The sequence below is a fragment of the Plecotus auritus genome (assembly GCF_963455305.1).
Source record: "Plecotus auritus genome assembly, chromosome: X".
Classification (NCBI taxonomy): Eukaryota; Metazoa; Chordata; class Mammalia; order Chiroptera; family Vespertilionidae; genus Plecotus; species Plecotus auritus.
This window is the reverse complement of record NC_137784.1, coordinates 131,629,839-131,653,008: the sequence shown is the minus strand read 5'-3', so window position 1 is coordinate 131,653,008 and position 23,170 is coordinate 131,629,839. Positions and strand designations below refer to the sequence as shown.

At 50.0% G+C, this 23,170-nt stretch overlaps 1 protein-coding gene across 1 annotated transcript; it reads left to right on the top strand.

Moving 5' to 3' along the window:
* Positions 1–2,704: 2,704 nt before the first annotated feature.
* LOC308240316 (paraneoplastic antigen Ma6F-like) lies at positions 2,705–5,434 on the top strand (the record flags this gene model as incomplete). Its single annotated transcript, XM_080653204.1, has 2 exons — positions 2,705–3,158; positions 3,825–5,434. 2 exons carry the CDS (start codon positions 2,705–2,707, stop codon positions 5,432–5,434), a joined length of 2,064 nt encoding a protein of 687 aa, XP_080509330.1.
* Positions 5,435–23,170: the final 17,736 nt, after the last annotated feature.

Sequence of the window (23,170 nt, the reverse complement as noted above, 5' to 3'; positions counted from 1 at the left end):
CTGAAAGACCACGAGGGCATTGCAGTGTCGAGAGGGGCTAGGCCTTGGCTTCCACAGAAAATGTAGATGCTTTACAAGGGTGCTTTGTACATTCACCCATATACACCATACACCCGGCCATAAAAGTGTCTGTAAATTTAAAAAGATTGCACTTTTACTTCACACATTCTCTTATTTTATTTGAAATGATTTTGAATTTTATTTGAAATTAATAATGATAACATATCTCTAAATATTTGGAGACCTGTGGGTCAAAGAAAATCACAAAGGAACTTAGAAAATATTTCATGCCCACCCTAGCCGGTTTGGCTCAGTGGATAGAGCGTGGGCCTGCAGATTGAAGGGTCCCGGGTTCTATTCCAGTCAAGGGCCATGGTCGGGGCTCGTGCAGGAGGCAACCAATCAGTGTGTTTCTCATTATTTCTCTCTGTCTTTCCCTCTCTCTTCCACTCTTTTTAAAAATCAATGGAAAATGTCCTTGGGTGAGGATTAAAAAAGAAAAAAGAAACTATTTCATGCCCAGGCAGAGAATAACCAAATAACTTATATGCATATATGATAATCCATGGACACACACAATACTGCGGTGAAAGCCTGGGGTGGGGCAGAACCAGGTGGAGGGGGGCAATGGAGGAAAATGGGGGATATCTGTAATACCATCAACAATAAAGACAAATAAATTTTAAAAATACTCAATGAATGCAACAGAAGTCAGAAACAGAGAAAAGAGAAAAATATGTGAGACAAATAGAAAACAAATAGTAAGATGGTAAATTAAAACCAATCAATAACTGCATTAAATGTAAAAGGGTTAAACAACCCAGTTAAAAGACAGATTAATAGATTTAATAAAACCCCAATAAGAAAAAAAAATTATTTCGTGCGTCTCTTTGATGATTAGTGACATTGAACATTTTTTCATATGTCTATTGGCTATCTGTATGTCCACTTTGGAAACATATCTATTCAGACCCTTTGCCCATTTTTTAATTGATTGTTTGTCTTCCTGGTGTTGAGTTGTATGAGTTCTTTATATATTTTGGAAATTAACCACTTATCAGATATATCATTGGTCAATATGTTGTCCCATAAGTGGATTCCCTTTTCATTTGGTTGATGGCTTCTTTTGCTGTGCAGAAGCTTTTTAGTTTGATGTAGTCCCATTTGTTATTTTTTCCTTTGTTTCTCTTGCCCTAGTCCTGTGGTCGGCAAATTGCGGCTCGCGAGCCACATGCGGCTCTTTGGCCCCTTGAGTGTGGCTCTTCCACAAAATACCATGGCCTGGGCGAGTCTATTTTGAAGAAGTGGAGTTAGAAGAAGTTTAAGTTTAAAAAATTTGGCTCTCAAAAGAAATTTCAATTGTTGTACTGTTGATATTTGGCTCTGTTGACTACTGAGTTTGCCGACCACTGCCCTAGGAGATGTATTGGTGAAAAAAACTGCTATATGAGGTGTCTGAGATTTTGCTGCCTATGTTTTCTTCTAGGATTTTATGGTTTTATCCATTTATTAAAATTTTATTGTTTAAGGTATTACAAATAGTAGTACATATGTCTCTTTTTTTTTTTTTCCCCACTGACCTCCCCCTGGCATCCCCTACCCCCCGGCCCTTGCTCTCGTCCCCTCGCCCCCAGTGTCTTGAGTCTGTTGGTTGTGCTTATATGCATGCATACAAGTCCTTGGGTTGATCTCTTACCCCCCACCCCAATCCTCCCCTACCTTCCCATTGTAGTTTGACAGTCTTTTCGATGCTTCTTGGTTTTATCCATTTTGAATATATTATTTTTTATTATTTGTTTAATTTCTTTATTGATTAAGGTATTACACATGTGTCCTTATCCCCCCATTAGATTTTTGAATATATTCTTGCGTATGGTATAAGTTGGTGGTCTAATTTCAATTTTTTTTGCATGTGCCTGTCCAATTTTCCAAGCACCATTTATTGAAGAGACTATCTTTACTCCATTGTACTCTCTTGCTTTCTTAGTCAAATATTAACTGTCCATATTGGTATGGGTTGATTTCTGGGGCCTCTGTTCTGTTCCATTGATCTATATACTTGTTCTTGTGCCAAATACTAGGCTATTTTGATTATAATGGTTTTGGAGTATAGTTTGATATCCAGCATTGTGATCCTTCCAGCTTTGTTCTTTTTTCTCATTGTTGCTGAGGCTATACGGGTTTTGGAGTATTTGTTCTAGATCTGTGAAATATGCTGTTGGTATTTTAATAGGGACTGTGTTGAATCTAAAAATTGCTTTGGGTAGTGTGCACAGTTTAATCATGTTAATTCTTCCAACCCATGAACACGATATATGCTTTCGCTTGTTTGTGTCTACTGTCCTTTAGCTGAGATCCACGTCCTCTGGCATTCATCTCCAGCTTGCTCTGCGAATAGCCTCTGAGCTCTGCTACAGTCAGCCAGCCCACCCCACCGCTCAATTCCATTTCTGGGGTACGACGAGGATTGTACCTTGTAAGTTTATTTATTTTTTAAAACGTTCCCTAAAATCAAACAAATAGAACGGGGGGTCAGGGGAGGTGCTCTAGGCTTCTGCATGGGGCTCTGGGTGGGCAGTGGGGTGGGCTGTGTAGCACAAACATGATTCTCAACCCTTTGACCCAGGACAAAGACCACACTGCCACAGCCTACACACTTTTGATCAGTCACTTTTCCCCACCCTTCAGATCCTCAATGCTGGCAATGGCGCTGACCATCCTGCGGGACTGGTGTGGCCTGATGGCTGTGAACGCGCAGCGTTCCCTGCTCATCCTGGGCATCCCAGATGACTGTGAGGAGGAGGAATTCCAGGAGGCTGTGCAGGCTGCACTGAGGCCCCTGGGCAGGTACCGAGTGCTGGGCAAGATGTTCAGAAGGGAGCTCCAGGCCAGGGTCGCCTTGGTTGAGTTCAACGAGTATTTAAACCGAAGTTTGATCCCCCGACAAATACCAGGCAGGGGGGGACCCTGGACTGTGGTCTTCCTGCCGCAGGTTCCTGACGCTGACTCACAGGATAGACCAGATTTCCCTGCACAGCCCCAGAGGCAAGCAGTGGCTGGCAGGGCAGATGAGGCAAGAGCTGCAGTTGAGGAAGGAGTTGCAGCTGAGGAAAGAGCTGCAGGTGAGGAAGAAGCTGCCAGTGAGGAAGAAACTGCAGGTGAGGAAGGAGCTGCAGGTGAGGATATGGCTGCACGTGCGGATGTAGCTGTAGGTGAGGATATGCCTGCAGGTGAGGATATAGCTTCAGGTGAGGATATGGCTGCACGTGCGGATGTAGCTGTAGGTGAGGATATGCCTGCAGGTGAGGATATAGCTTCAGGTGAGGATATGGCTGCACGTGCGGATGTAGCTGTAGGTGAGGATATACCTGCAGGTGAGGATATAGCTTCAGGTGAGGATATGGCTGCACGTGCGGATGTAGCTGTAGGTGAGGATATACCTGCAGGTGAGGATATAGCTTCAGGTGAGGATATGGCTGCACGTGTGGATGTAGCTGTAGGTGAGGATATACCTGCAGGTGAGGATATAGCTTCAGGTGAGGATATGGCTGCACGTGTGGATGTAGCTGTAGGTGAGGATATACCTGCAGGTGAGGATATAGCTTCAGGTGAGGATATGGCTGCACGTGCGGATGTAGCTGTAGGTGAGGATATACCTGCAGGTGAGGATATAGTTTCAGGTGAGGATATGGCTGCACGTGCGGATGTAGCTGTAGGTGAGGATATACCTGCAGGTGAGGGTATAGCTTCAGGTGAGGATATGGCTGCACGTGAGGATATAGCTGCAGGTGAGGTTAGAGCTGCAGGTCATGATATAGCTGTAGGTGAGGATATAGCTATAGGTGAGATAGGAGCTGAAGATGAAGCAGTAGGGTCAGATGAGGAGGGAGCTTCAGGTGACACAGGAATTGCAGGCATGGCAGGATCTGTGAGCATGGCAGGAGCCGCAGGTGAGGCAGGGTCTCCAGATGAGGAAGCTGTGGGTATGGCAGGAGCCCCAGGACAAGCAGGAGCCTGGAATGAGCAATGGAGGCAGGCCCTGCAGCCTCTGCTGGAAAATATGGCCTACCAGGAACTGAGATCCTTTTCTGGCACGGAAGAGCCAGGCCACGAGCAGGAGTCCTTTGAGAATTGGCTGGACCACGCCAACGACATGCTGTACCTGTGGCGCCACATATCGGAAAGGGAGCGGCGGCGGCGGCTGGTGGAGAGCCTGCACGGGCCCGCGCTGGATCTCGTGAGTGGCCTCCTGGATGAAAATCCTGACATCGCAGCGCAGGATTGCCTGGCCACGCTGATTCAGGTGTTCGGGAACAAGGACACCCGAACAACCGCGAGACTGAGATTCATGACTTGTGCCCAGCGGCCCCAGGAAACTCTTTTTTCCTACGTGATGCGCCTGGAAGGCCTGCTGCAGGCGGCCATGGAGAAGGGGGCCATCCAACCCTCCACCGCAGATCAGGTGCGTGCCAGGCAGGTGCTGATGCGGGCCCGTCCCAACGAGACTCTCTGGAACAAGCTGAGAAGGATGCGCCTGGAGAGGAGACCACCTGGCTTCCTGGGGATGCTCAGGCTCATTCGGGAGTCAGAGGCATGGGAGGCCACTCCTACTACGAGCCAGCAGCAGTTTCCAGTGGAAGAAGGGCCCTGGATGGACATTGGAGATTTGGCTGCTGCCCAGGCCGCTCTAGCCCGTGAAGATGCCCAGGCCTCTCTAGCCTATGAAGATGCCCAGGCCGCTCTAGCCCGTGAAGATGCCCAGGCCTCTCTAGCCCGTGAAGATGCCCAGGCCTCTCTAGCCCGTGAAGATGCCCAGGCCTCTCTAGCCTGTGAAGATGCCCAGGCCGCTCTAGCCCGTGAAGATGCCCAGGCCGCTCTAGCCCGTGAAGATGCCCAGGCCTCTCTAGCCTGTGAAGATGCCCAGGCCGCTCTAGCCCGTGAAGATGCCCAGGCCGCTCTAGTTCTTGAAGATGTTGAAGATGTTGGCCAGGCCTCTGCAGCCTATGAAGGTGCTGCTCAGGCCGCCCCAGCCTATGAAGATGCCGCCCTGGCTGTCATTTCTGAGGAAGATGCAGTGGCCATTGAGGTGGGTCCTGCCACTGCCGATCCTGATGAGGCTGCTCCTGAAACCAGTGATGCTACCAGGGCAGACCCTGCCCCTGAGGACACCACCAAGGCCTCCCTTGCCGTTCAGGGAGATGAGTATGCTCTGGCTCCTGCAGGTCTAGGTCAGGCAGGGCCCTCCCTTGCCCACATGGGCATTGCTTTTGGGGTGGGCTCAGGAGGTCCTGGCTATGACCCAGAGGGCCTGCTCCAGGAAGAAGATGAGGAGGCCGAGGAGCCTCGCGAGGAGGGCCTCATGACCATCCCAGAGGAGTCAGGAAGTGAGGACGGGTCTGGGGAGATGAGTCCCCCAGAGCCCTCCTTCAAGTAAGCTTGGAGGGCCCAGTGGCCTCCTGTTCTCTGGGGCAGCAGAGCCCTGGAGGCAGGGGAAGGCCACCTCACCCCACATGGGGAGCAGGGCCCAGGGAAGGGTCTGCCTTGCCCCCTGGCCCCCCGCTATTCCCAACGGGCCCTGACCACCACCATCAGCCCTTCCAAGTCACCAAGATGACCATTTGTGATACCAATGGGAGGGGGAGAGGTGCCCCCTCATAGTATCACCACATCCAGCCCCAAGCCCTGCCCACTTGGGCACCCCTGGGCAGCCATCCCAGTCCAAGTAAGGGGCACTTGAATACGTCTGCCACCTGCACTGGACTGGGAAACGTTAGGGGCCATTTCAAGGGTGCCAGTCTCTGGGACCCCCATCCACCATCCCCTGGGCAGCCCTCACCCTGTTTCTCTGTAGGCCCTATAGTGACCCACCCCCACAACACACACACTAGTCATGGTGCCTGTGCAGAACCGCCAGGTGTGTGTGAACCCAGGTGGGTGTCCTGGCCTACCCCCCCGGGGCAGCCATCTCTCAGCCCCGGCATGTGCTGTGAGCCCCATTGCCAGCCAAGGCTCTGCCAGCTCTCGTCCAGTGTCGTGAGCTCAGCCTCTGCTTTCTCGGTGTAGATATAGGCAAACCGCTGCTTGTGCTTGTGGAGATGTGTGTGTTCTTTTCTGAGCAGTTTTCTCCCTCCCCGCCGCCAACATCACTCACCTCGGAGACCCTGTGCCCAGGCCCAGGAGAGGGCGGGAAGGATCGGCGAAGGTGCGGCCGGTGCTCACCCAGTGACCCCTGGAAGAAGCGAACCAGGGACAGAAGGCGGCTGCTGGAGGCTCCACGGACACTGTGCTCTGATGTCACCCTGTTCTTTGTGACTCAGTTTCCTCAGCATGGTGGAGTGTCCCTTGCTGTGTTTTGCAGTGTCCTGTGTCTGTCCTGTGCAGGTCATAGGGCAGAGCTAGGCCCCAGCATGTCATCCAGAGAGGGGAGGGAGCCCTGCAGTGAGTGGACAACACCAGCGTCCATTATCCTGCAAAGACCGATAGTGGGGCCCTCAGGGAGGGAGACTGTGGTGGGAGGGCCGTGGTGTGGTGGGAAGCCGAGGCACCTCATCCGGGACCCCAGGAGGAGGGCGTGTGAACTATGTACTCTAGTGGCTGTTAGAAGTTCCCCTTTGTTGTCATTCCCTTTGTTCAATGGTTTCAACATATATTTCTTTTTTCAATAAATGTTACTGAATGTTTCAGCTGAGTTTTGCTGAGGTCATTTGAGGGAAGGGTCTGCTGGGGGTGGGCTTGGGGGCCAGGAAAGGATTCCTACTGAGCACCCTTGGGAAACCTCCAGGGAGAGGGTAGGGTGGGTACTTGGACTGTCAGCCTAGGACATGATGAGGGGTTTTGTTCCATTTGCTAGGTGAATTATAAAGTTTTGGGTTTCCATTCGTTCTTGTCTTGGGATGGTCCTGACCCCTTCGTCTGTTGAAAATGGATAAGGCAGGGAAGGAGCCACTGGCCTCTAGGGCCTGGGATTCAGGACTGCTAAGTGTGTGTGATGTGTGAGGTAGGGCCACGGAACAAAGAACTCATTCCCCATAGCATGCTTGCTGAGAAACCAGAATTAGACTAAGACTTTTGTAAACAGCCCAAGTGTATTTTAATTTGAACTATCCTAAAATGTGAAAATATCACCATGGAACAACAATGATGGCACTTACTGAGCAACTCAGAAACTCGAGACACCTTTGGGGTTTCTGGGAGAGGGGGGTGCTACCTTATCCATAGCACTTCCACCTGCAAAAAGACTTGCTCCGCCCAGCTGGCGTGGCTCAGTGGTTGAGCGTCGACCTATGAACCAGGAGGTCACAGGTTCAATTCCCGGTCAGGGCACATGCGGGTTATGGGTTTGATCCCCAGTGGGGGACGTGCAGGAGGCAGCTGATCAATGGTTCTCTCTCACTCATCATTGATGTTTCTATCTCTCCCTTCCTCTCTGAAATAAAAAAAAAATTTTTTTCTTTTTAAAGAATTGCTCCCAAGGACAAGAAAAGACTAGGTTAGTGAGCTGCACAGTGGAGGGACCCTGGGAGGGGCTGCCCTCTGAAGGGGCAACATTCAGGGGAGGGAGGTCCAGGTTCATGTTAAAGGCAGTGGGAAGCTGCGGGACCATTTAGGCGGGCCCAATGGACACTGCTCCTTCCTTCTGGCTCTAGAAAGTTGCCCCTTTATGAGGCTGAGCCCCACCTCCCTTGAGAGGAGCAGAAAAGGCCTGGTCTGTGTTCTCCCAGCTTTTCTTGCAGCTGGGGCGTGGGCACGTGACCAGGTACGTCAATCAAATGCACTTGCTGCCCACTGGATCTGGTCCCAGAGGTGGGAAGAGGCAGGACCTCCCAGGTTCCACTGGGTGGTGAGTGGCAGCAGGGGCAGTGAGGCTTGTTACCTGAGCAGCAGTGATAGCCACGGTTCTCCTGGCAGCACCCGAGTCCCACATTGGTGATGCAAAGCACAGTGTCTGTGTGTGTGCCAGTCAGGGGAGGGAGCCTGCCCAGCACTTTGCCACGATGCGGACCCTGTTCCTCTAAGCCTGGCTCTCCAGCCTCCCTGACCACCCACGAGCCACCCGCCATCCTTCAGCTAATTTCCCTTCGAGCTTGCAGCAGCCACAGTGAGAGGTGATGGTTGAAGACCGGGGTACAAGAGCGTCCCAATGACACCCGTCCAAAGAGCACCCCCACCCACAGGAGGGTGGCTGGGATTCGGGAATGCCATGCCTAGTGTCTGCAGGGCAGGTCTGAGGGAAAGCAGGTCCAGGGAATGTAAGGTGTGGGGCCCTGGAGGGACAGGGTCAGGGTGAGTAGGTCTTTGCCCCTTTTCTCTTGGAACTGGGTTGGAGGGGGAGCTAATCTGGTGGAGAGAGGGGAGCTACCACTCTGGGGTGAGCAGCAGGGTACACCCTCGGCCTGAGAAGCCCTTCCAGGCACAGATAAAGTTGGTCCCTTCCTGCAGACTCCTGTGGGCTGGATGCTCCCGGTCAAGGGGAGAGAGGAACCTGTGAGAGGGCAGGGGAGGCCCTGGGATGGGGGGGAGGGGGTCTCGGGACAAAGCTTCAGTGTGTGTGTGTGTGTGTGTAGCTTACGTGTATGCATGTGTGTGTGTGTGTGGCTTATGTGTATGGGTGTGTGTGTGTGGGGGGCTTATGTGTATGCATGTGTGTGTGTGTGGCTTATGTGTATGGGTGTGTGTGTGGGGGGCTTATGTGTATGCATGTGTGTGTGGCTTATGTGTATGTGTGTGTGTGGCTTATGTGTATGGGTGTGTGTGGGGGCGGCTTATGTGTATGCATGTGTGTGTGTGGCTTATGTGTATGCATGTGTGTGTGTGTGGCTTATGTGTATGGGTGTGTGTGTGGGGGGGCTTATGTGTATGCATGTGTGTGTGGCTTATGTGTATGTGTGTGTGTGGCTTATGTGTATGCGTGAGTGTGTGTGTGGGCTTATGTGTATGTGTGTGTGTGTCATGTGTATGCATGTGTGTGTATGTGTGTGTGGCTTATGTATATGTGTGTGTGTATGTGAGAGAGAGAAAAAGTTGGGCAAGGTGGTTTCTCTCTCAGTCTGTATCTCCTCTGATCAGAGCTTGAGACTCCCAGTGGTTTCCTTCTTCCCCATGAATTGCGGAAGAGCATATACCCTGACGCTGACCAACTCAGGGGGCCGAGCAGACTGGTTGCTGGGGGAACCCCTGTCCCAACTTTTTGCCTTGTCTCCATTCCCCGAAGCTTACGTCCCAGATGGGATGGTCAGGGACGTCCAACAGGCCTTGACAGTGCCTTTCACATTTCCTTCTCATTCTTCCTCTTGTGTCCTCTTTCCTGTTCGCAGTCCACGTGCACGTCACTCTAGGCCCTTCTTGTCCCTGCCTGTAGCCCAGGGCAGCGGGCAGAGTACCGAGGAGTGGGGAACCCTTCCACCCCACTTGCCACGTCTTTTCCAGCCCGTGGGACCAGATTCCCGGCCGGCACAGGGAGTGGTGGCTGGGTAGGTGCATGGCCCTCCCTGAAGCCTAGTGCAGATTCTGCGGGAGCCCCATCCCAGCCCCATGCCCATTCCCATCCCAGCCCAGCTCCCATCTGCAGAGGGGGAGACAGTATTCATCAAATGACCGCTGGGATCCTGCTACATAGGGCCCCTGAAAAATGAAAGACATAAACTGATGAACAAAAATAGATCAGAGACAGAGAAGCATCGAACAGACCATCAAACCTCAGAGGGAAGGCAGGGTAGTGGCGGGGGTGGGTAAGAGATCAACCAAAGGACTTGTATGCATGCATATAAGCATAACCAATGGACACAGACACTATGAGGGTGAAGGTATGTGCTGGGGGGTGGGGGTGGCCGGGGAGAGATCAATGGGAGAAAAAGGAGACTTATGTAATACTATATGTAAGACTTTAAACAATAAAGAATTAAAAATAAAAATAAAAAGAAAGAAAGGCCTGTTGGCTGCTGGGGGTGGCGACACGGTGCCTGCCCCTTAGGAGGCACTTGGGATTTGGCCTTCAACACTTCCCTGACAAGCACTTGCAAAGTTTTAATTCTGCGAACACATTCCATTCCAATGGCCACACTGGACTTCGGAGGATAAGTCCCCCAGAGCAGGGCTCCAGACACTCTCTCAGCTGCCAGGTCCCCAGGGAGCCAATGCCTTCTGGGTGAGCGGGGATTCGAGCTCACGTGGCCTTGAGAGAGAGCTTGGTGAACCTGTGCCCCAGTGGCCACCTCGCGGGCCCCAGAGCCCAGTCCTTCTGAAGGTTTAGGGCTGGAGAGGCAGCACAAACCCACTCACGCGATGGACAACTTGCATAATCACTGTGTAAGTTGCCTCTTTTTCCAACTGGAGCATTCTAGACTCCTGGGACCCTGGCAGACTCTGCCAAGGGGGCTGCATCAGGAACTCGTATTCAGCTACTGCCAATGCTGTTGCAGCGGCAGTGATTCCTGGCCATGCTCTCCAAGCTGCCAGCCTGAGAAGCTCCCCCTCAGCCCTGCCCGCCAGTGCCTGGCCCTGACCACCAGTGCCCATCAGGCTGCGGGGGACTTGGGGAGCCGAGGGTACGTGTGCACTTCTGAAACGTAAGGTGAATGTCCTTAGGTGCACATAGAGGGGTAGTGGGGCAGGGTGGAGGAAGCTGAGAGGCATCCCCAGATGAAGGACGGCACATGTCAAGTGTATTGTGTCCACTGGGTTAAGCTGCAACTACTTATCCCAGAATTCCCTGCCCTTTATGGTTCCAGGCTAAGGTTGATCACAGGGCAAATTTGCATGAAATTTGGAAGGGAGAAATGAAGCAGGGTCTTTATAAAATTACTTATTTAAATTTTTTTTTATTGATTTCAGAGGGGAAGGGAGAGGGAGAGAGAGATAGGAACATCAATGATGAGAGAGAATTATTGATCAGCTGCCTCCTGGACCTGGACACCCCCCCGCCCCGGGATCGAGCCCACAACCTGGGCATGTGCCCTGATGGGGAATCGAACCCGTGACCTCCTGGTTCATAGGTCAACACTCAACCACTGAGCCACTTCCTCCTGTTGTCTCCAAGTTCTGGGACTGCTCAAGTACAGCTCTGAGAGGATGGACTCCCACGTCCTGCAGGCCACTGCATCTCCCAGATTTGAGGTGGTGGGACACACATGTGGCTCCCAGTTCGTCCTTACTCACCGCTCCACTTCTCGGTGGTCTCTGCGTCCCTTTCACCAGCCCTGCTGACTACAGACCCAGAAGTAGCAGTTCCCCCGATCGACTGAGGGTGTCATCCCCATGGTGCATTGTCTACACTGAGTGGCCAGATTACTATGATCTCTGAGCGCATAATAATCTGGCCACTCAGTGTGTGTGTGTGTGTGTGTGTGTGTGTGTGTGTGTGTGTGTGTATATATATATATATATATATATATATATATATATATATATATATAGAGAGAGAGAGAGAGAGAGAGAGAGAGATGCATAAATTCGTGCATGGGTGGGGTCCAGCCAGCCTGGCCAGGGGGAGGGGACATGGGCGGTTGGCCGGCCTGCCTGCTGGTCGAACTCCTGGTCGAGGGGACAATTTGCATATTAGTCTTTTATTATATAGGATATACACTGAGTGCCAGATTATTATGCGTTCAGAGATCATAATAATCTGGCCACTCAGTGTATAACACTCAGGGAGTGGGTTCTGCTTTGAAAGGAACCGTAACTGGCAGGCACACCACAGCCTGCGCCTGTCTTCCTCCCCACAGAGCAGCTCTCAGCTCAGATGGGCTCGGCCTTCCCAGCCCAGCCCTTGTCTGGGGTGGCCTCCCAAGCTGGGGCGGCCTCCCAAGCTGGGGCCCCTTTCCAGTCCCAAGCTCCCCAGTGACTGGCTTCGCCCGGGAGCAGGTGGAGCTGGGGTACTCTCTGCTCTTGCCTAAATCTTAGCTGCCTGAGAAAGATACCGACTTTGAGAAATTCCTTCCAGGCCTTGGGCTCTTTTCCTCTCCAGTTATACAGAAAAACGATGGGCTGGCCTGGTTTCAAACACTGCTTCAAAGAGAAAAACAGCATTGGAAACAGCTAGAACCCCAAACCACAAATTAGGAAGCTCTCCAGTCAAATACCTCCCTGTTTGCACTGGGGTGGGGGGCCAGCCAGGCCAGAGATGCCTTCTCAGAACTGAAACAGGAATCAGACCTCCCCAAAGTCAAGGGCCACAGTCTGGAAAGCCAGAGAAAAATACAAAACAAATATCTGGTTCGATTAATGAAACATAAGGACACAGGCCATGGGAGCAGTGGAATGTCACGGGGGAGGCCAGTCAGATAGTGTGGAAGTGGGAGACTCAGTGGACATGTTGGCAAAATTAAGTGCGTTTACAACTCAATGTGGGTCCCACACACAAATTGGCAACAGTTAACAAAATGATACCATAGGGAGAAAAGAGAGGCAAACAGCAGATGAAAAGCACATTGTTAGGGGAATTAAACAGAAATACAGGAAGGCAATAGACCAGAAAAAAAATAAAAACCCTCCACAGACACGAGGAAATTCCAGAAAACACGATTTCTCAAAACAAAAGAGAATTTAAAGAAGAGATGTAGAGTTTAAAGGAGAGATTATTTTTTAATAATCAGTGGTCAGCCCGTGGACTGAAGGGCCCTGTGTTCAATTCCTGTCAAGGGCACATACCTTGGTTGCAGGCTCAATCCTGGCCCCAGCTGGGGCGCGTGCAGGAGGCAACTAATGGATGTGTCTCTTTCACATCGTTGTTTCTCTCTATCTTTTCCCCTCCCTTCCACTCTCTCTAAAAATCTATGGGGGAAAAATATGATCAGGTGAGGATTAACAAAAATAAAAAATAAAATAAAACCCAGAAGGAAATGAATGGAAGGCAGCTGAACTCAGAAAAGAATTAGGAGAGAAAAATAAACATCACTGAGATGACAGCATTGTTTGTCATTTCATTCGTTAACTTTTGTGGATCTTTTAGGAACTAATAGTTCTTGTGAAGAAACATTTATGACACATTCAACAATTTTGAAAGTTTTCTTCCAGCTTCTTTTTCTTTGTCAGAATCAAATAAAATGAGTGTGATACTCCAGATTAAACACAATGTATATATAATGATCCAATTTTTTTCTGAGGTATAATGCACATACCATAAAATTCACCCTTTTAAGGTACAATTCAGTGTGTTTGGTATATTCACTGAGTTGTACAACTATTATAACTATCTACTCCTGGGACATTTTCATTTATTTATTTATTTATCCTTACCATAGGATATTTTTTCCATTGATTTTTTTTTTTTTAGAGAGAATGGAAGAGAGGGATGAGGATGGGGGAGAGAGAAACATCGATGTGAGAGAGACACATTGATTGGTTGCCTCCCATTCATACCCGACCAGGGGATGGAGCCTGCAACTGAGGTACGTGCTCTTGACCGGGAATTGAACCTGCAACTCTTTGGTCTTGCAGGCTGATCCCTAACCACTGAGAAAAACCGGCCAGGGCTCCCGGGACATTTTTATTGCTCCAAAAGAAGACCCCATGCCCATGTGTAGTCACTCCCTATCTTTCCTCCCCCAGCCCCTGGCAACCGTTGATCTGTTTCTGTGTCGGGATTTGCCCATTCTGCACATTTCATATGAATAGACCTATACGCTATCTAGCCTTTTGAGTCTGGCTTTTTTCATGAGTATACAGGGTGATCCCATTTTGGAGAAATAGTTTCATCTCACCTACTCATTCCTGCCTCTGTCTATACTTTCTATCTTCCCCCACCTAGGTCTGGGGCAATGTTGACAATGGTGGTTTCTGGGTGCTGGGATATGGGGTGGACTCAATCTTGTCTCTGGTCTTTTCTGGAACACTTGACTCACTCCCATGTGCATATATCCTCTCTTCTACTTGCTAGTTGTCTCATGGCGATCTCTCTCTCTCTCTCTCTCTCTCTCTCTCTCTCTCTCTCTTCCGCCCCAGTCATTTATTTGAGAAGTATTTCCCATACCCCTCCCATCCTCCCATGGGTAGCTGTTTAAATAGAGTGAGGGCGGGGCCTGGCCAGCAGTTTGCAGCAGGGAGAATGGAGAGGGGTGGGTGGCTAGACTCAGAGGAGTTGAAATAATGAGAGTTCCTGACAGACTGGCAAGGGGTGCGAGCTTGTGGTTGAGGAGGAGAGGGAGTCAAGGATGATGTGCAGGTTTGCAGCCTGGGCAACTGGATGGGGTTGTTGATCAGGAGGTGTGCCCATCTGGGGCTGCAAGACGTGCTCCGAATGTGGGCTGTTCTCGGGTTGTAAGAGGGAAGGGCCCTGATCCATGGGGATGATGAAACCAATGGACAGGAAGTCAATACAAGCTCGGACCTCACTCGGTGTGCCCTGTTGGAAACTGCCTCCCCCCCCGCCCCACTCTGGCATCTGGGGCCACAGGTTTGTAGGACCCCTCCTGGCTGACGCCTTTCTAGGTCAAGGCTGCTTTCATGCTGATCTGGGAAGCCCGATTGGAGGGCACACACGATTTATGTGGCAAAGAAGTAGACCCGAACCCCAACGAACTGCTCTCGTGTCAATCTGCACTTAGTGGGTGTGTGAGAGAGAGGGAGTGCTGCAGTGTGTGGGGGGGTGGTTCATAGATGGAGCCAGGAACCCTTTTTGAGAAACCACCATTTCCCAGAGCCTGTGGGCCCTCCCCCAGTGCCACCCCCCTGCTCCCCCAGCACTGGAACTGCATTGGGTGAAAGGGACCGGGCAGGAGGCCAGAGTGTTGTCCCCTCCACCGCAGCCTCCCAGTCAGAGATGGGAGAGGGCCTTGCAAGCCCCTCCGCTTCCGGACAACAGCTGCAGAAGCTTGTCTGGGCTTGAAACTCCCCACATTAGTACAGGGGTGCTAGCGCTCTCCCCCTTTCTGTCTGTCTCTGTCTCCCCCCCCCACCTCGGTGTGTCACACACATAAACTTGAGCAGAAGCTGAGAGGCCCCTGAGGAAAGCTGAGATCCTGCTGGGTACAAGGTAAGCCTGTGTGGCTTCCAGGCAAAGCCAAGAATGATCCAGCCCTCCCTGTTCTCAGAACTGTGCTGTTTCCTAGACAACGCATTTTGTGTAATCATGGTCAAGGCAACGTACATTTCTGCTCAGAATCAAGGTCACAGTATAATACCAATTCACCACGGCAACAGCAGACTACTCCTCTGACATGGGAGATGGGATTTGCAAGAAATAGCACATGCTGAGGGCTCGTGCCCAGCCTGCCCAGCTCACCTTTCTGTTACTTTTTTTTTTTTTTTTTAAAAAAAACCACACAATATATTTTTATTGATTTCAGAGAGGAAGGGAGAAGGAGAGAGAGATAGAAACATCAATGATGAGAGAGAATCATTGATCAGCTGCCTCCTGCACGTCCCACACTAGGGATCGAGCCCCCAGCATGGGCATGTGCCCTGACCGTGAATTGAACCGTGATCTCCTGGTTCATAGGTCGATGCTCAACCACTGAGCCACACCAGGTGGCTCTAACTCACCTTCCCACCCCCCCCCCCTTGTTTTTTCACCTCACTTTTCTTGATGAAGAGGCATGGTGATTTCTGCGCCATCAAATAGGCTAGAATCTAGATTCCAGTCCTTAAAAGGCACTGAATCCCCTGTAAGATCAGCATAAGTAATTTTCAAGATAGAGACAGCCAGGCAGATGTTGCCCCAGGTAAATCCACGTGTTACTCAGGAGCCATCTGCCTGACCTGGCTTCAGGGGTTTAATTTCAGCCTGCAAATCCATCTGAGTCATCTTGCCTTTTGTAAACAGGCCCTGAGCTGATCCAAGTGAAGCTAAGGATTTGATGAACTCTGTCACCAGCTCTCTCTGGGACAAAGGCCGGCGCCATTCCTTTTGTGGGTCTCAGACCAATGAGCTCTGATGAACAGTGGTTCTAGAACAAAACCCTGTAGCTTAAAATTCGAACATGTTCCGTCTTGGCCGGGGTGCTCAGTGGTTAGAGAGTCGGCCCTGAGACCAAAGGGTTGTGGATTTGATTCCTCACCAGATTCGTCCCGTTCCCTGACTTAAGGGAGGCAACCAATAGATGTGTGCGTCTCTCTCTCTTTCCCCCTCCTCTCTCTCCCTTCTCCTCTCTCTAAAAAAAAAAAAAATCAATGGAAAAAATATCCTCGGGTACGGATTAAAAAAAATTTGATCATGTTCCTAATTCCTTGGCCCAAGGCCATTGTCAGTCACCTCCTCTCTGGCACCTAAAATCAGTGCCCCCTCTGTTTTGGGAAGTGTGGGCCTGGGGCTATTTTGCAGTCTGTGGGTCTGAGCACCATGTGGGTTTATGCCCTTCTGTGAACATCACCTCGAATGGTCTCCTCTGGATTTGCCCCACCCCCACCCCCCACCCTAGTGAGGAGGCTGCACTGTTGGCCCCAGTGGGAAAGGACAGAAAGAGAAGACAAGCAGGAAGAAGGGCAAGAGGCTGCCCCAGAGAGGTCCCGAGCATGAATATGGCCACGTGAGGGAATGGCTCAGGCACTGGGGTTGATGTGTGCAAGTGTGTTGTATGTTAGGCAGGCTGGTGGGCATAGGGAGTGGACTTCGCACATTCTTAGCATTGTCGTTGAGATCGGAACTCAGGATGGCAATTCCATGTCACTTCTGGTGTCTGTCTCAAGGTGGCTCCACACATTTGAACTTGGGTAATGGAGTCCCAAAGCAGGGACATTTCTTTTTAAAGACTTCTAGGACAAAAGGAAAGATGAGTTTTAACATCAGGTCCAGGGTGGCTCCCCTCATCCATCTCGGCCAAGGAGAACGCTCAGGTGGCTATGTCGGGTTAGTGGACCCTTAAAAATCCATGCCCAGCCCAGCCAGTGTGGCTCAGTGGTTCAGCTTTGACTTATGAACCAGGAGGTCACGTTTGATTCCCGGTCAGGGCACATGCCTGGGTTATGGGCTTGATCCCCAGTGTGGGGTGTGCAGGAGGCAGCTGATCAATGATTCTCTCTCATCACGAATGTTTCTATTTCTCTATCCCTCTCCCTTCCTCTCTGATATCAATAAAAATATATATTTAAAAAATGCATGCCCAGGACAGGACAACTCACAAGTGTCAGGGTGGGCCTCCCTCTGGCCCTGATTCAAGTCAGGATGTACTGTTGGAGGAAGCTGTTTCAATGGTGTCTAAAGCATGACAGGTCTCTTGAAAGCACAGTACCTGATGAAGTAAGACCTGGGGGGTGGCAGGGCCCCTATGCTACAAAGCCCAGGAAAGAGGGGCTGTGGGAGGAGCTCTGGGCTCCTGAGGCTCTGGGTCCTACCTGAGGCCTTCAAAGCCAGTTTCAAGTCCCCCTCCTAGGGGAGGGCAGGTGATAGGGTCTCTGAGGGACTCACGGGGGCAGAAAAGTAGTGAGAAGTGTGACTGCCTTCTATGTGTGTCCCTGAGTGTCCCAGTTGGAAAGAAGGGGGCCCACAGAGACTAGTTGACATATTTTTGTAACCGGACAATCAATGGGTCTGGTCTGCCTGTCACTACTTGAGCCAATTCGGCAGAGACAGGGGTGAATCATACATGAGCGTTTATTCCAATACTGCTGGCAGTATGGGAGAGCAGCAGGTCATCCACAAAAATCTGCTCTGCAGCCCCCCCCCCCCCCCCCCCCCCCCCGCCTCCGCAATAAGCCAGCTGCTTATATTGGGTAGAAGGATGAAGATTACATGGGGGAGTAGGCAAAAGGGCAAATGGGCAATTTACAGGTAATGCAGGCTGGGGATTTCCACAGGCCTGCGGGTATGCAAAGGGCTGGCGGCTCTGGTTTCTGCAACAAGGTTGTTGATCTTTCCATGATAATAGGCAGCTCCCGGGTGGGGAGGATGGGCTCCCAGGTCCAGCATGCAACTCTCAGCCAGGTTAGAATGTGCCTTCTTTAATCAGAACAAAACCATCACGGTTAACAGAGCATGATTAATATTTCTTATACTTATAGCTGGTCCCCAATATTCTATTTCTGCCCCTAACGTTTTGTCAAAAGAATCAAATAACCCAACATGCCAGCACCCCCACTGGCTACCCTTGCTTCTCCCAGCTTTGAGGCCCCTGACTTAGAGACTTTCAGACAGAGAGCCCCTCCTGCCACAGGCACCATCTCCAGGGTTACAGCCTGCCACTCCAAGGGCCACCTTTGTCTCACCCGCTGGCCTGAGAGCCTCCCAGAGCCTGTCTGACCCCTTTTCCACTTAAAGGCACCATTTCCAGAACCCCTGCCTTGGTGGCTTCTATTTTCTTTTTTGTTTTGTTTCGTTAATCTTCACCCGAGGATATTTTTTTCCATTGATTTTATTTTTTATTTTTAAAGAGAGTTGAAGGGAGAGGGAGAGACAGAGAGAGAGAGACACACACACATCAATTGGTTGCCTCTTGCATGCGCCTCAACCGGGGCTGGGGATCGAGCCTGCAACCGAGGTATGTGCCTTTGACCAGGAATCAAACCCAGGATCCTTTAGACTGTGGGCCAACACTCTATCTACTGAGCCAAACTGGCTAGGGCAGTGGCTTCTATTTCAAAGCCCCAAGGCCTCACAGTTGAGAACTGGCCCTTGGTTAGTGAGTGCAGCTCCAAGAACAGGGGCTGGAGGGGCAGCCAGTGTGACAAGATCTGTCCTCGATTGGCAGCTCGGCTGATGGGAGCATGTGTTCTAACTTAGAGAGTTCCGTGACTTAGGCCAGGGTCGCCCAAGAAGGGCTGGGGGCCATCTCCACAGCCACATGATCAAGTGGTTAAAGCCATCCTGCCAGGAAATGCTCTCAATTCCACTGCTTTGGTTACCAACTTTCCAAAACTTACATTCCATTCAGACCTCACGGTTCAAAGAAATGCCAAAAGCACTTTGTTAGCAGATGCCGTGCTGGGCACTTTCCCACAGCTCACCTCATTTCATCTTCATCACCCCTCCCTTCGCTTATTCTGCCCACGGGTGTTGAGGCCCAACCTACAGCAGGCTGGGTCCTGGGGCTCAGGCGCAGCCCCAGGATGGAGAAGATCTTGCCCACAAGTTAGAAAACAATGAATTGAGAGAAGTGCTCCAAAGTGAACAAACAGGATAGAGGTTCACAGGCGTGGGCTCAGGGAAGGGGCTCTGAGCAGGTGACCTTGACTGTGAAACCTGAAGGATGAGCAGCAGGGGCAGGAGAATGTTCCACAGAAGTGGAACGTGTGCATGCCAAAGCCTCGTGTGGCACCCATGCCCGAAACTGCTGAACCCGTTAGGAAACTGAGGCTCACATTGGTGAATGGTGTGGCTAAGTTGGTGCCACAAGAGAGTGGCTCTGCTGTGTTGAATTTGTGACCAGAGACATGCTCTGATCAGCGCTCCTGTCACCAGCATCATTACTTCACGACCTTGCTTCTTTCCAGGTGAGAGATGCCCGTTTCCCTTTCTTGACCACGGGCTTTGCGAAGGCAGGGAACCAGTGGTTGCCCAAGGCACCTCCAGCTCCTAGACCGCTGCCTGTACATAGTAGTTATCATTCAAGAACACGGACATTCATGGAGCTCCCACTCTGGCTAGCTTGGGCTAGGAGTCCGGACCACAGACATGGAGCTCAGAGTTTGGTGAGGGAAAGGGAAGTCTCCCTGCAGACCTCACCCTTTCCACCTGGGGCCCTGAGAGAAAAAGGGGTTAGAAATAAATCAACACCTGTACCTGATGAGAATTCTTTTTTTAAAATAATATATTTCTTTATTGATTTCAGAGAGGAAGGGAGAGGGATAGAAAGATAGAAACATCAATGATGAGAGAGGATCATTGATCAGCTGCCTCCTGCACGCCCCCTATTGGGGATCGAGCCCACAACCCGGGCATGTGCCCTTGGCCGGAATCGAACCTGGGACCCTTCAGTCCGCAGGCCGACGCTCTATTCACTGAGCCAAACCGGCCAGGGCCTGATGAGAATTCTTATTAAGCAAAGCCTAGAACCCGGCCGGTGTGGCTCAGTGGTTGAGCATCAACCTATGAACCAGGAGGTCACAGTTCGATTCTGGTTCAGGGCACATGCCCAGGTTGCAGGCTCGATACCCGGTTAGGGGGTGTGCAGGAGGCAGCCAGTCAGTGATTCTTTCTCATCATTGATGTTTCTATCTCTCTCCCCCTCTCCCTTCCTCTCTGAAAAATCAATGAAAATATATTTAAAAAGGTAAAACAAAGACTAGAAGACAACTTCTGTAACCTAATGGAGATTAGCTACCAAAAGCCCTCTAGCAGCCACAGGAATTGAGGCAGGACCCATTCCGTCTGCCTGCTACCACCACCACTGCTGGCCTTTCATTGGAAGGACCAGCCAATGCAAAAGGAAATGAGCAGGATGGCGATTACAAAAAGGAAATCAAATGATCACCACTTGGGGATTATTGGATTATGGATTCTATATTCTAAAAAAGAGGAGAATCAATGAGCAACTTAGTAAAATTAATAAAAAGTGCACCAAGATAGCCAGATAAATGATCCCAAAAAATGTATACACACTGTAACAGCTGATAGCTCAATTTTGAAAATGACATGTATTTTAATAAGCACTGCCTTTATAATTATTCAATTTGAAAATGAAATGTATTTTAATAAACGCTGCCTTTATAATTATTCAATTTGAAAATGAAATGTATTTTAATAAACGCTGCCTTTATAATTATTCAATTTGAAAATGAAATGTATTTTAATAAATGCTGCCTTTATAATTATTCAATTTGAAAATGAAATGTATTTTAATAAACACTGCCTTTAAAATTATTCAATTTAAAAATGAAATGTATTTTAATAAACACTGCCTTTATAATTATTCAAAGTGTGAGCATACATTTTTTGGGACACCTGTATAAATCACTAGTATCCCTATCAATCACCAAATAGAAAATGAGTTGGAGACAAAGGAGATATAATTCACCAGAACAATGACAATGAAAAGGTGTCTGGGAGTAAAACTAACAAAAATGTGCAACACCTTATGGAGATAATTATCACATTTAAGTGAAGGATATGAAGATGGTATACTCTGAAAGGAGAAAAATCATTTCCAGAGGACTTACAGATGTAAATGTGAAAACAAAATTCAAATACCATGAAAATTAAATATAAGACAAATGACCTTGTAGTAGGAAATTTTCTGAAACTTTCTTAAATAAGGCACAAAAGCATAAAGACAAAGCTATATTTCACTACATCAAAATTTAAAACTATGGAGTATTATACAGCCTTGAAAAAGATTGAGGAAGTTCTCTGTGAACCGATGTAGCACAATTTACAGAAGTTATTGTTAAGTAGAAAAAGCAAAGTGCAAAGAGAATATACAGTGTGGTTGGCGCTTTTGAGTAATGAAGAAGGGAAAATCTATATAATAAAAGCCTAAGTGACTGTTAGGGCAGAATGACCAGAATAATTGGTCGCTATGATATACACTGACCACCAGGGGGCAGATGCTCAACACAGGAGCTGCCCCCAGGTGGTCAGTCCACTCCCACAGGGAGAGTGATGCTCAGCCAGAAGCCGGGCTCAAGACTGGCGAGCGCAGTGGCAATGGCAGGAGCCTCTTCCACCTTCATGGTAGCGCTAAGGAGCAGCGAGCTGAGTGGTAAGGAGCAGCGAGCAGGTGGGTGGCAAGGAGAAAGGGGTCCTGGACTGCTAGAGGGTGCAGGCTGGGCTGAGGGACCCCCTCCCAGTGCATGCATTTTGTGCACTGGGCCTCTAGTAAGAAAATAGATGCACATGTGCTAAGCATTACAAAAAGAAACAGGAGAAGGATAACCCGGAAAACAAAGAAGCTGGCTACCTCCAAGGGGTGAGACATTGAGCAGAAGGGGATCAGGAGGGAGCTGTATGTCTCTGGGTGTTCCTTTCTGATTAGTTTAGACTTTTGGGATCAATGTCCTTCATATTAAGAAAATAAAATCAATAAGAACGGGAATGGGAAAATCTAAACTGAAAGCAAATGAACCTAACTGTATATCAACTAAGTACCTTAACCACACTGAGGGGGAAATAAAACACCAAAGAGATCATAAACACTTTAAAATTATTATTTTAATAGTAGGGGGGGGGCCCAGTGCATGAATTCGTGCACCTTGAAAGGAACTGTGGGCCATGAGGCTGCGGTGAGTACAGTGGTGGGTCTCGGCCCATCCTCTGTGCCCCCGCCTGGACCCTTCCGCCTCGCCCCCAGTCCCCTGTCTGCTGGCAACCCCGCTCCTGCCATCGCCATTCCCATGCGCTGACGGCCCGGAGTGATTGGGGCAAGTGCTAGCAATGGGTGGGAGCGGAGATGGTGCCAGCAGTGGGTGTGAATAGGGCCATCGCCAACAGCAGGTACAAGAGGCGGCTGCCTGCCAGAATGCCCCTCAGGAGCAAGAGGAGGTGGAGAAACCCTGAGGGGCAATCAGGGCCGGGGCCAGGCTGGCAGCAGGTGCAAGTGCTAGGCCAGACTGCGGCACACGGGAGCAAAGAATTTTCAGTAACCACCAGAGGCTTGCCCCGATGACAACGAACAGCGCCCTGCCTTGGTCTGGTGCCCCCTCTCACCTGTTCCACCATTCCACCGCTGCCAACGCCCACCATGTTCCATGCTCTGCCACCTGCTGCTGACGCCCACCATGTTCTGAGAATGCCTCCTGGTGGTCAGTGCACATGACCCGTTGTTCGGTTGTTGGGTTGTTCCACTGTTCAGTCTATTTGCATATTAGGGTTTTATATATATATAGATATTTTTATTGATTTCAGAGAGGAAGAGAGAAACATCAATGATGAGAAAGAATCATTGATTGGCTGCCTCCTACATGCCCCACACTGGGGATCAAGCCCACAACCCAGGTATGTGCCCTGACCAGGGATTGAACTGTGACCTCCTGTCCATAGGTTGACGCTCAACCACTGAGCCATGCCTCCTAGGCTAAAAAAATATATATATTTTAAGCCTTTTTGACTACCTAACTTCAGTCTTGGGAAAGGTTGCTGGGGCAAGGGGCCTACCAAGAAATACCAAGCCCTTAGGTTTGTTTTGGGAGTGGGAAGTGGGAAGCAATTTTGAAACGATCTTTGATGAACTATAGGACTGGGCAAATGAGAAAGGTGTTGTTGGGAGGCAAGGTCCTCATTGTGGAGGAGGGGAGGCACAAATATGGGATGGAGGAGACAAAAACAAGCCTGTGGGATGGAGGTAGAATAAAGGTATAGATGCGTATG